Source organism: Diorhabda carinulata, chromosome 4, assembly GCF_026250575.1.
Source record: "Diorhabda carinulata isolate Delta chromosome 4, icDioCari1.1, whole genome shotgun sequence".
In the NCBI taxonomy this organism is placed as follows: Eukaryota; Metazoa; Arthropoda; class Insecta; order Coleoptera; family Chrysomelidae; genus Diorhabda; species Diorhabda carinulata.
In genome coordinates, this window is record NC_079463.1 from 15923842 (window position 1) to 15939505 (window position 15664).

At 33.8% G+C, this 15664-nt stretch overlaps 2 protein-coding genes across 2 annotated transcripts; one reads left to right on the top strand and one right to left on the bottom strand.

Annotated features, from left to right (window-relative positions):
• Positions 1 to 10110: 10110 nt before the first annotated feature.
• LOC130893092 (putative nuclease HARBI1) lies at positions 10111 to 12529 on the top strand. The gene is made up of 2 exons (XM_057798889.1): positions 10111 to 10723; positions 11473 to 12529. Exons 1-2 carry the CDS (start codon positions 10310 to 10312, stop codon positions 12196 to 12198), a joined length of 1140 nt encoding a protein of 379 aa, XP_057654872.1. The 5' UTR covers positions 10111 to 10309; the 3' UTR covers positions 12199 to 12529.
• On the bottom strand, positions 10747 to 13661 carry LOC130893094 (uncharacterized). The gene is made up of 4 exons (XM_057798891.1): positions 13223 to 13661; positions 12549 to 12793; positions 12293 to 12425; positions 10747 to 11319 (listed from the first exon to the last, which is right to left on the bottom strand). Exons 2-4 carry the CDS (start codon positions 12791 to 12793, stop codon positions 10804 to 10806), a joined length of 894 nt encoding a protein of 297 aa, XP_057654874.1. The 5' UTR covers positions 13223 to 13661; the 3' UTR covers positions 10747 to 10803.
• Positions 13662 to 15664: the final 2003 nt, after the last annotated feature.

The following is a 15664-nucleotide window of genomic DNA, read 5'->3' on the forward strand; positions in this document are numbered from 1 at the left end:
AAATGCCAAAGTTTTTTACAAATCAAATGTAAGTATGTATGCCTCATTAGTCTTTTTAGTATCAATTTGTAGGTTCTCCCTAGCCAAATCTGCTTTTCTTTGTTGTAGTTCCTTTTGAACTTCAAACTCTTTCTTTGCGTTTTCGTCGTCAGTTCCTTTTATTTTAAAATTTAAGCTGTCACAAGTTTTGCATGTATCCTATCGCGGTGCGTAATGCAGATTGAACTTGGTGTTGAAAACTTTATTTTAGTATTCATATTTTTTAGGTTCAGTCATTTCAGTCCCACATTTTTCTTTATAGAGATTGTATATCTTTCGGATAGTTAACCCAGGTGTTGAATATGTTGAATTATTAATTGCCAGTGTGAATAAGTAAATAGAATTTCGTTCAAATACGTTTATTTATTCGTATTACATTAAACACGTGTTATTTTTAACGAGCCTTTTTACGACTGACTTTTCGCACTATTGCCACGATCACAACTCTTGATCTCAGTGTTGCCGTGCTTTTTGAGCATAGAAAAATAAATTGAACATAAACTCCCCCCTTTGAAGGGTACCTTCAAAATAAATACATTAATGTGTAAAGTAAATTTGAACATAAAATAACATTGCAAGTCTGGAGACACCATCTTTTCCTTGGGACAGATGCAGGATTCTACCAAGAGGCAATTTGCATGGAGGTTGGTTACAATGTTTGATTAGTACAAGAGTTCCAGTCTTTAGCAATGGTTTTGCTGGATCCTTCCATTTATATTGCGTGTGCAATTGAGAAATATATTCTCGTTTGAAACATGGCCAAAATTGTTGGTACATCCGTTGTATATCTTGAAGTCGTGATAATCGGTTTGATGGGGTTGTTACAAGATCAGCATCAGGAAGTAAGGTTATAGGGCGCCCAATTAAAAAATGGGAAGGTGTGAGAGGTACTAGATCGTTTGGATTGATGGATTGGGAATAAAGCGGGCGTGAATTTAAAATTCCTTCAATTTGTACCAAAAATGAATAAAACTCTTCATATATAAATTGTCTGTTATATATTATGCGTTGTAAATGATGCTTAGTACTTTTGACGGCTGCTTCCCAAAGACCACCAAAATTCGGTGTGTATGGGGGTATAAAATGCCACCGTATATTATCATTGATTATTGATATGATCTTGATTATTATGTAAAAAGATACGTAACTCTTTTAGTTGGTTGTTGGCACCAATGAAGGTAGTGCCATTATCTGAAAAAATGTCGGATGGTATTCCTCGTCTGGACGTGAATCTTCTCAAGCAAGATAAAAAACATTCAGTTGTTAAATTTGATATTAATTCTAAATGAATAGATTTTGTGCAGAAACAGACAAAAATGCAAACATAACATTTCAGTGTTTTGCATACTCGTCCTTGCTTGTCCTTTAGTGGAAATGGACCAGCATAGTCAATTCCGGTAAATTAAAAGGGTAATGATGTTTTACTCTATGATTAATTGGTCATTGGATATGTAGCAAAAGTTGGGTTGAATTTGAAACACGTTAGGCATTGCTTGGATATTTTCCTCGCTAAATTGCGTCCACCGATAGGCCAATAGAACTGTCCGATGGATGCCAATAATAATTGAGGACCAGGGTGTAATAATATATGATGTTTATGTATAAATAATAGTTTCGAAAAAATGTGATTTGAAGGAAGTAATATAGGATGTTTTGTATGAAGGGAGAGTGATGTAAATTTTAATCTACCTCCTACACGTAATATATTATTTTCGTCAAGAAATGGTACAAGAGTATTAAATTTATGTTTTAATGGTAGCTGTTGGTTTGATTTTAGAATAGCTATTTCTTCAGGAAAACATTCTGATTGTACTATTTTAATTAATGTGAAATTGGCATGATTTAATTCTGATACTGTAAGAGGGCCACTTAATCTGGCTTACTTCCTTTTCTGTATGTTGGAAATGAATCTGAGGCAATAGCAAGTTATACTCTTCAATTTGTTCAGACATGAATATCTAGAAAACAATGGAAATTGTTCAATAGATGTGACATTTAGTATTTTACTAGTTTTCTTTACATCGGGTAAATTTATGTTTGGAATAGTTTCATTAGATAATGAGTAATCAATAGATTTATAAAGAAAATCTGGTCCGTACCACCATAATTTTGAATTTCCTAACTTTTCTGGTAAAATCCCTCTTGACGCGAAGTCTGCAGGGTTTTCTTTGGTATTGACATAATGCCAATTGGTAATATTGGTCATAGTTTGAATTTTGGATACACGATTTGCGACAAATTGCTGCAACTGATTGGATTCCTTTTGAAGCCAACATAGAACGATTTGTGAGTCACTCCAATAATATATAGGTACTGTCGGAAAATTGTTGCTACATATTTCTTTCATTAATTGTGCACCTAATAATGAGACACATAATTCGAGCCTGGGTATCGTAGTTGTTTTTAAAGGAGAAACCTTTTTTTTTGAACATAGCAGTTGAATAGAATAGTTTCCTTGAGCATCTTGACTTAGATAAATGCAACTAGCATAAGCTTGCATCGAAGCATCACAAAAGCTGTGCATATCCAATAATTGATGAGTTGATCCGATTGCCATCCGAGGAATCTCTAATTGATTCAACTGAGTTATTTGATTATAGAATTGTGTCCATAGTACTAGTAAATATTGCGGAATAGGTTCATCCCATGGTAATTTGATTGACCATAGTTTTTGAATGATGATTTTTGCCATTATGATTACTGGGCTAAGAAGACCAAGTGGGTCACATATTTGAGATATAATAGAAAGAATCTGTCTCTTACTAATAGATATATGAGAAGAAGAAATGTTTATATTGTATTTTAAAATATCTTGTTTACTATCCCATTGAACTCCTAGGGTTTTGAAGCTTTCAGATTCGCCCAAATTCAAAATTTTGTTAGGAATATTTTCAGAATAAATGTTTTTTAAAATGTGAGGATGATTTAAAACCCATTTTCTTAGAATGAAGTTTGCTGACGATAAAATAGATGAAATGTTAGCACATCTGGTTTGTAATTCATTCATATCATTTGAACCTGTTCCACATAAAAATCTGACAAAATTATATTTGATGCAATAGGAAATAAGTTTTGAGTTTCAATAGCTAATTGATTAATACATCTAATTGCTAGGTAAGGCGCTGACGTGGTACCGTATGTGAATGTATTGAGTTGGTAAGTTGAAAATACCTCATTTGGATTTTCTCTCCAAATTATTAATTGAAGCTGTTTATGGTTATTGTGTATTAAAACCTGTCTATACATTTTTGACACATCTGCTGACACGACATATTTGTAAAGTCTGAACCTAATTAGTATATCAAAAATATTATTCTGAATTTTAGGGCCCACTAACTGTAAGTCGTTAAGGGACCATCCCGAAGTTGTTATACATGATCCATCAAACACTACTCTGAGTTTTGTTGTAATACTTGTTTCTTTGAAAACGCCATGATGAGGAAAGTAATAATTTGGGTTGCTTATTGATTCTGTTTTTGACATATGATCTAATTGTATATACTCATGAATGAAATTCTTATACAGACGATGAAATTCTGGATTTGATTCAAATCGTTTCTCTAATACCTTGAATCTCTTAATTGCTGTTTCTTTAGAATTCCCTAAAATTTCAGGTGACTTTTTTAATGGAAGTTTAACAATAAATTGACCGTTAGGATGACGTGAAGTGGTTTCTTTGAATAGAGTTTCACAACGAAGATCGTCTTCAGACATTGAAGTAGGTTCGTTGATTTCATTGAGTTCCCAAAATTTTTGTAATTGATAATCCTTGGGTATGGTTTTGGAAAGGTTGCAAATAGACGTTTTTATTGGACTTGAAATCAACCCAGAAATGATCCAACCCAGCTTGGTGTTTTGTAAAATTGGACGATTTTTACCTAGAGTGATTTTTCCATCTAATAGAAGGTTCCAAAATAGAGTGACGCCGATAATCATGTCGATTTGCTTAGGCAAATGGAATTCTGGATCAGCTAGATAAAGATTATTTGGAATATTGATTGAGGAAATATTAACTTGTTCTGTGGGTGTAGTTGATGATATAATTGGAACAACATTACAGCATAGATTATGTTGAAAATTATTACAGTTCGAGTATATGGTAATGGAAGTCTTTTTTGTGAGAGTGGATATTGTTTGATTGATTCCCATGATTGACAAATTGGTAGGGATCAACGTTAGTTTTAGACGCTTGCAACAGGATTCGTTTATTAGATTGGATTGGGCTCCAGAGTCTAATAATGCTCTACATAATTGAAAATTGCCTTGGTCATCTTTTACCTTGAAAGTGACAGTTGAAAGAAGAACAGATGAATTGTAAATGCTTTGTTGTTTATAAATTGAATTTGTTTGTAGTAAAACATTTGAACAATCTCCTTGGGAGATAGATGATTTGTTAGAGTCACTGCATGACTGTTTTATTAATTGGGAATTGCACTGATTGTCTTAATTTACATTTTTCATTGTGTTGTTAGAATTGTGTAGTAGCGTATTGTGTTTTCGTTTGCACTCTTTACAGTGGCCTAAATTGCACGTTTCTTTTGAATGTCCTATTCTGAGACAGTTTAAACATAATTGTAATTCTTTCACCTTGTTCCATCTTTCATTGATGCTTAATTTTAAAAAGTCATTACATGTATAAATATAATGCTCACCTTTGCAGAAGTTACATGTTAATTTATTCATTGATAAATGTACATGACTGCGGCCCTGTGCCTTTGTCGATTTTTGGATATTGGGATTATTATGATTACTATGTAATACCTTAGTTTGAGAAACCTCTTCCAAAGATTCCAGTACATCTTGTCTTTCTTTTAAGAATTCTAGAAAATTTTGTAATGTAGGTAATTCAGATGAAATAAGAGATTCTTTCCATTTGTTCTGGGTAAATTTATCTAGTTTATTATAAATGATATAAATAATAGTTATATCCCAGAGGGTTTCTTTGGAAAGATTCATTCCTTCAAGTGCTGTGATATGTTTTGAAATGTCATCTACTAGATTTCTAAATTGCATAAATGTTGATTTAATTATAGGATCAATATTAAACAATGCTTTAAGATGTGTATCAAGTAAAAACTGTTTTTTATCAAATTTCTCACAAAGTTTTTGCCAAGCTCTCTGATAATCTTGAGATTCATCACATCCAGAGATTACTCGTTTTGCATAACCTTCTAGAGCAGCGTTTAAAAAATTATATTTTTGAATATCATTTAGATAGGTGTTTGAATCAATTGTTGACATAAAATTCTTTTTAAATTCTAGCCATTGATCATACTCACCATTAAAAACAGGTAATTTGATTTTAGGAAGTGAGAAGTTTGATAATGAATCTTTGATTGATGAAGAATTTTCTATTGCTGTAGGACTTGCTCTTTTTGAAATGTAGTCTTTTAGAAATGATAAATTACTATAATATTTATTTTCAAAAAGCTCTCGTTCTTCAAACTGTATTTCAAGTTCTTCTGTACAATGTTCTTCTATTAATTTTTGTATATTTTCAAATTCATGAATTAGATTGATATTGTTGTCGTATCGTAATTGAACATCTATCAAATGTTCTATTAATTTTTGTATATTTTCAAATTCATGAATTAGATTGATATTGTTGTCGTATCGTAATTGAACATCTATTAAATCAGGCGAGATAATACCGTCCTTGATTGAAACTACATATATATTTTTCAAATGTTAAACGTTTTTTTATAGATCCTCTATTTCTAATGAGTTGTTTAATATCTACACTAGTCATTATAATAGAAAATAATTATTAATTTTGATACTATCATTTATTGTATTTTTATATTAGTGTGAAAGTCAATTAATAATAATACTTTAATGCCTGATTTATAATTTTTGATACAAATCGAATGGAATTCAAATAATACGCTCTTGCAAAATGATCTTAATGACAATAGTAAATAGAGATGAAAATCGTAAGAATAGGATCGGACTGACCTTGTCTCCTTGCACATCCGACCAAATTGTTATTTTTCGGAACGTTACTGTTACCGCCTTGAAACTTGACTGGACAACTGGATAGGCACACTTTTTAAACTTGTGGATGGGTTGATTCCTTGTGTAGTTTTATTTTAATTGATTGAAAATTGATATAATACTAGACTTATTCACACATCCGGCTCGAAGGACCAAAAATATGTGGAATAGTTGAATTATTAATTGCCAGTGTTAATAAGTAAATAGAATTTCGTTCGAATACGTTTATTTATTCGTATTACATTAAACACATGTTATTTTTAACGAACCTTTTTACGACTGACTTTTCGCACTATTGCCACGATCACAACTCTTGATCTCAGCGTTGCCGTGCTTTTTGAGCATAGAAAAATAAATTGAACACCAGGATTTTGAAAAACTTTCGGTTAGGATTACTTTTTTGGGTGTAATGGCTTTGTATGCTGGAAAACTTTGGAAGTGAGCTATGGTGTCAGAATCATCAAGTTTTCGAGAACTACTAGTGGTGCCTGGTTTATCCTTAGAATGAGAGACATCACTTTTTGACAGGCATCGATATAATCTTTTATCACTAATTTGGAACATCTTTAAAAATCATTTCTTATGTACTAAGTGTGTCTTGATATTGGACATGAGAAAATACTTAAAAGGTACTTTTTTCCTGCACGTGACTGATCTTTGGGGTGTTTTCTGTTAACTCTCGTTTTTTACACCAATGCGTAGAGATGAGAATTTTGCAGATTAAAGTCTTTTAAACTTCAGGATGATTCAAACATTTCATGTCAATAATTTCGAAGGTTTTACCAATTTTGGCATCTCCCGTTTTAGTGATATAATCTTTTCCACTGTTACGTAATAACTTCCTTTTATTAACTGCACAATTATCTTTATTGAGTGACCTTTTTCTAGACTTAGACGGTCCGGGATCTGATATACTTGGCTGAATACTATTTTCATCAGAGCTTGTGCTCGTATCTGTTTCTAAAACAAATACAAAAATCTTAAAATGAAAGAACAAAAAGTATAGAAATTACTTTAGGAATTATATTCCTATAATTTATTATTGTTCAGAAAGCTAAGAAACTTTAACTTGGTCATGACATTTTGAGGTTATAAAAACAATTGATCAATTTATTACTTACCAGATCCTGTACTATGTTCTTCGGAATTAGGCTGGTATTCAGATCCAGAATAACTAAAATCTTCTATGTTCGATATACTACTATTATAATACTACGAAAAAACTTATTTTTCAAATACTTATAGAAAACTATCACGAATTGTTAAACATGTGTCACAATATAAGTGAATTAACTCCGGACTTATTTCATTATAAAAGTGACTTGTGACTTACTTCACTGTTAAAAGTGAATAATAGATAAAATATGTTCCTTGACGAAACCAGTAACGACATCTACGGCCGTATAGCAGAATAAGTGGAGTGGCTTCACTTTTATACTGAAAGATGTGATTAATTTAGAATCTATTAAACAGTAAAATATGAGTTAGAAAATTTTGGAGTTACACCATTATTACAATGATCGACACAACTATTTCCGTGTCGTTACAGTTAACCCGTGTATAGATATTATCCAAATAACACTGGTCTACAAAAAAAGTATTTTTTGGCACATAAGAAAAAATAACTAATTCTAATACAACTTTTCGCGTTGAAATCAAATATGGGTAAGACTTGGATTTAGAAATACAAGTATTTTTGGGGGTCGTCTATATATTACGACAGAGCGTCCCCTGGGGAATACATGTACATAGGTGACATCATGCGGAAACGCCCCTATAAAAAGTATAGGATATTAAACATACATATATATTAAGCATATGCGGAAAGAACAAAATTGAACATTTTACATGCCATGATAGTGCTGCCACCTTTCCTTGCCCATTTATATCATATTAGGATAAACCCGAGTTGATTTATATGAATAATCGGAACCCGAACCCCCCGCTACCTTAATTTATAAATGGAAATCTGTAAGATGAGAAAATCTTAACCGTAACTTAACCTAACCTTATTTTACGAATAAATAAATTACATAGGAATTAATTAAACATTTCATTATACTTATTATTCCATGAAAATTAACACGAACCGAAACAGAAAAAGTAATCAACAGCGGAAATCAGTGTATTGGCGACGAATGGCTTGGAGTAAGACTTCAAATGGATCGCGCTTGAATTTGCGGTTCCAGCGGCGCCATAGATATTTGAACAGATGATCAGCAAACGATTCTTCAGGAACATGACGACCACGAAAATAAGCCTTAGTTGCACGCCACTGAGTATGGACACCAGATGCACCTAAAAACAGAAGATATATACATCTAATGAAAAATATAACCAACTTACTAATAAATTCTTCACTATGGTTGACTGCTTCGTGAAGATAACCTAGATCTGATAAACCAAGATAGCCACGCCATGAATCGATCCAGGGGCCACGTGTTCTTGTATGATAGGGAGTAGAGTGACGGCGCTTCTGCTGTTATCTGGGCAGTTAACCATTCGGAAATCTTTCTGTTTCCTCTGAGGTCATCCCGAGAACCCAGTGTCTTTCGATAATTCGCCCTCTCTCGTACTTTCGATGGCCAAACGTCGACTCGTCGATTTGAACGATTATACCATCGCCTCCAATTTGACCACGATAATCTTGTTCAGTAGAGAAATCGCCAATAATCATTTCTCTAGCATAGCTGTAACTAAACAAACAATAATAAAAATACGGCAGACAAATTAATATTCACTTAATGAGCGGCAATTGTGTCTGATCCTAAGCTTGTACGTTGATCTGGCGGCAATGAGAAGGTAACGCGGTCATAGGTCCCATTGTGTGCTAATCCATAAAGAAGCCTACAAAATATGAGTGTTCAATTAAAAACGAATTAAAACAATGTAATTAGACTCACCTGATATTGTTTTCCAGAGAGAGGCTCGAATCCTGGAACCAACTATCTTTGGCCACGCTAACAGTAGAAGATCGTCCAGCTGCTCTGCATTTGTTGCAATAAAAATGGCCGCAGCCATGTTGCGAAGAGTTAATCTTTAATCTTCAACACGGTGGCTGCGGCATTTTTAGCTACTTGGAAGCAGCCCTTGAGCCTGAGTCCATGATATGGCAGTAGATTTATCCACTGGAAGAGAGCGGGAATTCCAGAGAGGAACAAAATCCATGATCTAAATATGATAGATTAGAAAACAATAGAATAAAATGGAAAACTTCCAAGAAAAGTGTATGCGACTGTTCAGGTCGAAGGTAGAAGACACAATAGCGTCCAAAATAATCGAAAGCGTCTCATCTGCGCATGATAATATCATCAGAGTAACACCATCTAGGAGCCAATAAAGAAATTACGCGGTAAATTCAGAAATGTTCCTAGACTTAACATTATATACGAAAAACTATATATCTCCTAAAATATTCACTTCCGCAACATCTCATGTATATATTCCTATTCCACAGAGGACACTCTATCGAAATATATATACAACCCCCGATATACTTGTATTTCTAAATCCAAATTCATCGCAAATATGTAAGCAGTTTTTCTTTATCACGTACAGTTTTTTTGTAATACATAATTAAAATATAACATAAATGTGTATTTACTCACATGCATTGAATGAATTTATCATATCCAAAACAGAGTGGTTGTTGATTTTCTTCTGTATTTCGCATCCGGCACATCTCTCTTTATTGTCCAACAGTAATCAGCAAGCATGTTTGTGGTCCACTTTCTTTGGTATCTTTGTTCTATGGCACAGATATCTTGATGAAACCGCTCCTTGTGTTCATCGCTAACATCACCAAGATTTTCGGGGAAGAAATCAAGATGAGAGTGTAAGAAGTGTATTTGCAGTGACATATTGCATCCCAATTGTTGATATGCATTCAGCATTTTAGAGACAAATTTACTGTATTTGGGGTCTTTATGACTACCTAAGAAATTTTTCATAACATCCTTCAATGCGTTCCAAGCTATGTTTTCCTTCTTACTTAAGAGGCCATCAAATTTTACATCTTTAATTAACGTTCTAATTTGAGGACCTACAAAAACACCTTCTTCAATTTTTGCTTCACTTAAGCAGAGCATACACGGTCAATAAAACTGACAGTAGGTATTGATAAAAGTACTGAAGGTGCCCTTCTTCAGTATTTTCTGTGATTACACGATCATTATTACTGAAAGTATTACTGATGTTCGTTTAATTCACACGGTCATTATTACTGTCAATATTATTCGTCAGTTCCCGCTTTCCATCCTTTAGTAGATAACTTAACATGGATAGAGCCTGTTTGGCAATAGTTATAGCTTCTGCTGTTGTAAAAAAAAGAAAAAAAAGAAGAATATGGGTTAAGGATTGGCTGTTGGAAAGAGACAGGTACACCCATTTAAACCTATTGAATGAAATAGTAGTTAAAAATCCTGCAGATTTCAAAAATTATTTTCGAATGAGTGAAACAACGTTTTTAACTTTATTGGACATGGTTTCACCTCATATTAAAAAGCAAGACACTAATATGAGACAAAGTATCAGTCCAAAAGAGCGACTCGCTGTTACTTTGCGATACCTGGCGACAGGAAGAAATTTTGCTGACCTCAAGTTCTCAGCATTGATTTCCCCAGCAGCAATTAGTTCAATGATAATTGAAACATGTGAAACTCTCATCTATGTGCTTCGAGATTATATCAAGGTAAGTTGAACAAAAAAATTCAATTAGTAAAATATTTTATTAGTATGTATAGGCATTTATACACTTTACAAAATTTTATTTTATTCAGAAAATGTATGATAGTAGTCCTTCAAGTTATTTTTTGATGAAATGCCGTTATCATCGATTGGATCATAATTGTTATTATTGTTTAAAATCATAATTTTTTGGGGGGAAGTGGTGGTGGTAGAAGGGACATGGACTGGACTAGGAAGGGTTCCGTTCAGTATTTGGGAAGGATTTGATGAATGGAGGCAGGAAGATTGCGGCTCGTTGATTTTAACGGAGTTGTGATGCAGATTCCCCATTGTAGCCTCAAATAAAATGTCGTTTATGGCCTTTTCGGCAAGTATTTTTTGGGACGCATCCAAATTTTGCAATTTTGTAGCCCAAACTTTCGCTAAGTTAAGATTGTAATCTCCTTCTTTTTCCTTGGTCAGGTACTCACACGCTAAATTCAGCAAATCTGATTGTTTATTACATTTTTTTTGTTTTTTGGATTTTCTGTTGTAATTTATTGAAGTCGAAGGCTGAGTGATAACATCGTCCTCTGGAATTATGTTTGTAGTTTCTTGAGCCTAAAAAATAAAACAAGAGTTAAAAAATTCCTCGATGTTCATATTTCATGCTTTAAAAATGATTGACATTCTTTGTAACTAATTACAGCAAATTTTTATTACTACTAATAATAACAATCTTATTATTATTTAAAAAATATTTTTTTTTTACAGCTTCCCTTAACAGAAGAGGAATGGTTATTAACTGCAGCAGAATTCAGCAAGAACTGCCACTTTCCTACTTGTCTCGGAGCTCTTGATGGAAAGCATATCGCCATAAAAAAACCGGCTAATACCTCCTCTCTGTATTATAATTATAAAGGACACTTTAGCATTGTTTTAATGGCATTGGTCAATGCAAATAAGGAATTTATAATGGTGGATGTAGGAGCTAATGGTAGGATCTCCGACGGTGGGGTCCTCTTTTATACAAAATTTTGGGATTTGTTTCTAAAAAAGCAATTGCATATTCCACCTCCCACAAAGTTACCAGGTTCAGAGGATTATTTTCCTTACGTTTTTGTGGCAGATGAGGCCTTTGCTTTGCACTGCAACCTTATGAAACCATACCCTCAAAAAAAATGTACAAAGGAGCAAGATACTTTCAATAAACGACTGTCCACAGCTCGATGTGTAGTCGAAAATGCCTTTGGCATTCTCGCATCAAGATTTGGTGTGTTTCAAAAGCCAATAAATCTTGGTCCTGACAAAGCAACAAAAATTACACTAGCATGCTGCTATCTGCATAATTACTTAAAAAAGGAATCTCTAAACTTTAGTGCACAAAACGAAATTGAAAGCATAGATGTAGGGGCTAGTCTTCGTGAAGAACATAGTAGGAATGCAAGCGACGCAAAATCCACAAGGGATAAATATTGTACATATTTTAATCTTACATAATAATTTGTCATAATACTTTTGCAAATGTTAATTTTTTATTTCAAAAAATTTAATACTGAAATTTATGGTAAAAACCAAACAATCAAAATCATACCTGTTCCTCTTCCTCGTTTTCCACATCAATCGACGAGTGGGTTTCGAATGGCTGCTCGATTTTATCAAGAAATTGAAGAGCATAAAATACCCATGACGACGGAGTGTAAATGTCTTCGGTACCACATCCAGACCTTTAATAACATAATAAATTCATTTCATATTTTCTTTTTTATATAATTATTATAAAAACAACTATACCTAATGCCTAAATAAAATTTTACTAAGAAAATCAAAATGTTGGTATATATTCTCACCTTTTCGAAGATTCAATTTTCTTAAGTTCTTTTCGAAAATTTGATCTTAATGTATTTATTTTTTTCCTGACATCGGAAATTTCCGCGTTAGGTTTTATTTTTTTGTACAAAGGCAATAATTTATTTAAGGCTTCCATCCTTTTATTTTTTTTCATGTAATTTGGATCTGTGGAGCTCCACAATTCGGGCATGGATTCAAAAGTATGAATAAATAATTTAAGATCTTCGTCCATATTATCCTCCATCTGCAAATTATTTAACAAAATGTAAATGAAGTTATGATTAATATTTTCGTTATTAACCCTCCGAGTACCATGGGGTCCTTTTGGGACCCAACACTTTTACGAGAATTTAACTTTCTCTGCTGTATGACCTTTGTAAACTCCGTTTTAAAATATTGTTTCTTCAGAAAATACAAGAAAAAACAAGTTGCACCTTTTATTTATTTTTGGGCATAAGTTAAAAGATGAGTAAACTTGAAGGTAAAATTCATTATTAGCATTCAAAAACATGTGAAAGTACCAAGTTTCAACTTCCTATTCAATAACCCAAGATTTAAAATGGAAAAAAATATTTGGGGTCCAAAAAGGACCCCTGTGGTACTTGACTTTCATGAGGACCGTGGTACCCAGAGGGTTAAATTCACAGTATTTTAAAAATAATCTTGTACTTACTTTGGATGCACGAGTTTTTGCACAATTTAATAACTGAGGAAGATAAATTTATCGTAATTAAACTTAATTTAACTTAATTTAAATAACGTAATTTAACTTAAATTCGTAAGAAAATAAGCAGGCTTCACGTTTTCAGAGAAAATAAACGGCAACTCTACAAAAAGCAAACCAACGTCGAACTCCAAGATTTCATCAATTAGATGGCACGTGTTTTCACAACCTAAACCCGCCTCATTACTGAAGAATGAAGCAAACCCGGCCACACGGTCATTATTACTGTCAGTATCCCCACTACTCGGCGACCAGAACTGAGGAATGAATGGATTGAAGCATCAATCTTCAGTACCCTCTTCAGTACTTCAATACCTCGGATTACACGATCAGTATTACTGACAATATTTTTCGATACTGTCAGTATTATTGACCGTGTATGCTCTGCTTTACATGTGGAAATTTTTCCACATGTAGTTGGTTGGATATCTTGATTGAAAATGTTTTAAAGTGGACTGTATACAATTTGAGAAGCACAATAAAACGATTTGTTTTGATTTTCACTTTATTGTACAAATGCTTTGTGAGCCTGAACAAAAAACGCTGTTGGCCTCGTGGCTCCTTGATGATTGTTGTCTGTCTTCTTCTGCGCAAGCCCGGTTACTCTAGGTAGGCGCATGTGCCAAGTTCAGTAGCGCACTCAACATAATTTAAATATATACATTGAATGGTTAAACATACCGGCCTCCTTGAAAGGCTCGACTTTCAAACGACAAATAATATAAAAAATTATGAAATTTATATGTGTTTTCAAATAACTTAAAAGTAAAATGTCAAAATAAATGTCAATCACTAAGAAACACTTTTTAAACGTCTATGGGTAGGACGCAAATTTCTGACACCGCCCTCTTCAGGATTCCATTCTTCGCACGTAAGGTAACTACTCTAGTGATGCCATCGCTGCCTGGATGCAGCTTAACAATGCGAGCTAAAGCCCAACACAATGGCGGCGAATGTTTATCTTTCAATAAGGCGAGAGCTCCTATATTGAGAAGTTCTTTACTTGCAGTTTTCCACTTTACACGTTGCTGCAAAGTTGAGACGTATTCGGAAGACCAACGTCGCCAATAATGTTGATACATTTGCTGCAGTGCATGATACGTTGATAGCCTGTTAACTGGTATTTGCTGAACGTTTGATTGAGGTATGGCCTTCAACATGTCGCCAATTAAAAAGTGACTGGGAGTTAAAGGACAAAGGTCGTTGGGATCATCGGTTAATGGGATGAGAGGTCTAGAATTAAGAGTGGCCTCCACCTGAATGCATAGGGTGGTAAAATCTTCCAAAGACAAGCAGTTTTGACCTATCACTCTTTTTAGATGATATTTGGCCGATTTCACAGCCGATTCCCACAAACCACCCATATGCGGGCTGTTCGCAGGGTTAAAATGCCACCGAATTCCTTGTGTGTCACAAAATGTAGAAAATGAATTGTCTTGTTCTAATGTTTTTAGGAACAATCGCAAATCATTGTTTGCTCCAACAAAACATCCCCCATTGTCAGAATATATATCACTGCATAGACCGCGCCGTGAAACAAATCTTTTGAGGACGTTTAGAAACGAATTTGCAGTTAAATCAGTTGATACCTCTAAATGCACAGCCTTGGTAGTCATGCAAATAAAAATACACAAATATGCCTTTATAAATTTTCTATTTCTGTGCTTAACTTCCTTGACCGAAAATGGCCCCGCGTAATCGACGCCACTGCTTAAAAACGGTCTAGCTTGTGCGAAGCGTACGCTAAGTAAGTTTCCCATTTTTTCATTGTAAGAGCGAGGCTTTACTCGAAAGCAAATTATACATTGATGCAAAATCTTTTTGACAATTTGTTCACCCCGCAATAGCCAAAAGTTGTTTCTGAAAGAGGCCAAAATTGCTTGAGCACCAGCGTGTAATAATAATGTATGCTCTCTTTCGATTAGAAGGCGCGTGACGTGACCATTATGAGGTAGGACGTAAGGGAATTTTTTGTCAAATGAAAAGTTTGAATTGACAATTCTCCCCCCTACCCGCAATAAATGATCGCTATCTAAAAATGGGTTTAAAGTTAACAATTTTGAATGAGCGTTTAGCGGTTTATTTTTAATTAAACATTTTATTTCTTCCGCAAAATGCACTGATTGCGTTGCCCTTATAATACTTTGTTTTGCCAGTTTTAATTCGTGCACTGTGAGTTTTGTACCGTATATTCTATCATGTTTTGCACGTAATGTGTTACCTTTAAATCGTAAAATCCACGCTATGACTCTGTTTAATTTGTCGAAATTAGAATATCTCTCGAATATCGTACTATCAGCTATAATTACATTTTGTGTTAACGCGGAATTTTTTACCTCTGGTAATTCATTAAGTGGTAAAAAATTATTATTCGTGACCGGTTGATTAGGA

Excerpts from the sequence above, each read along its gene's own strand:
- LOC130893092 (XM_057798889.1), top strand. The coding sequence starts at position 10,310 with ATGGATAGAGCCTGTTTGGCAATAGTTATAGCTTCTGCTGTTGTAAAA. Across the intron at positions 10,724-11,472 it reads TGCTTCGAGATTATATCAAG|CTTCCCTTAACAGAAGAGGA; the intron begins GTAAGTTGAACA and ends TTTTTTTTACAG.
- LOC130893094 (XM_057798891.1), bottom strand. The coding sequence starts at position 12,793 with ATGGAGGATAATATGGACGAAGATCTTAAATTATTTATTCATACTTTT. Across the intron at positions 12,426-12,548 it reads AAAATTGAATCTTCGAAAAG|GTCTGGATGTGGTACCGAAG; the intron begins GTGAGAATATAT and ends ATGTTATTAAAG. Across the intron at positions 11,320-12,292 it reads AAAACGAGGAAGAGGAACAG|GCTCAAGAAACTACAAACAT; the intron begins GTATGATTTTGA and ends TTTATTTTTTAG.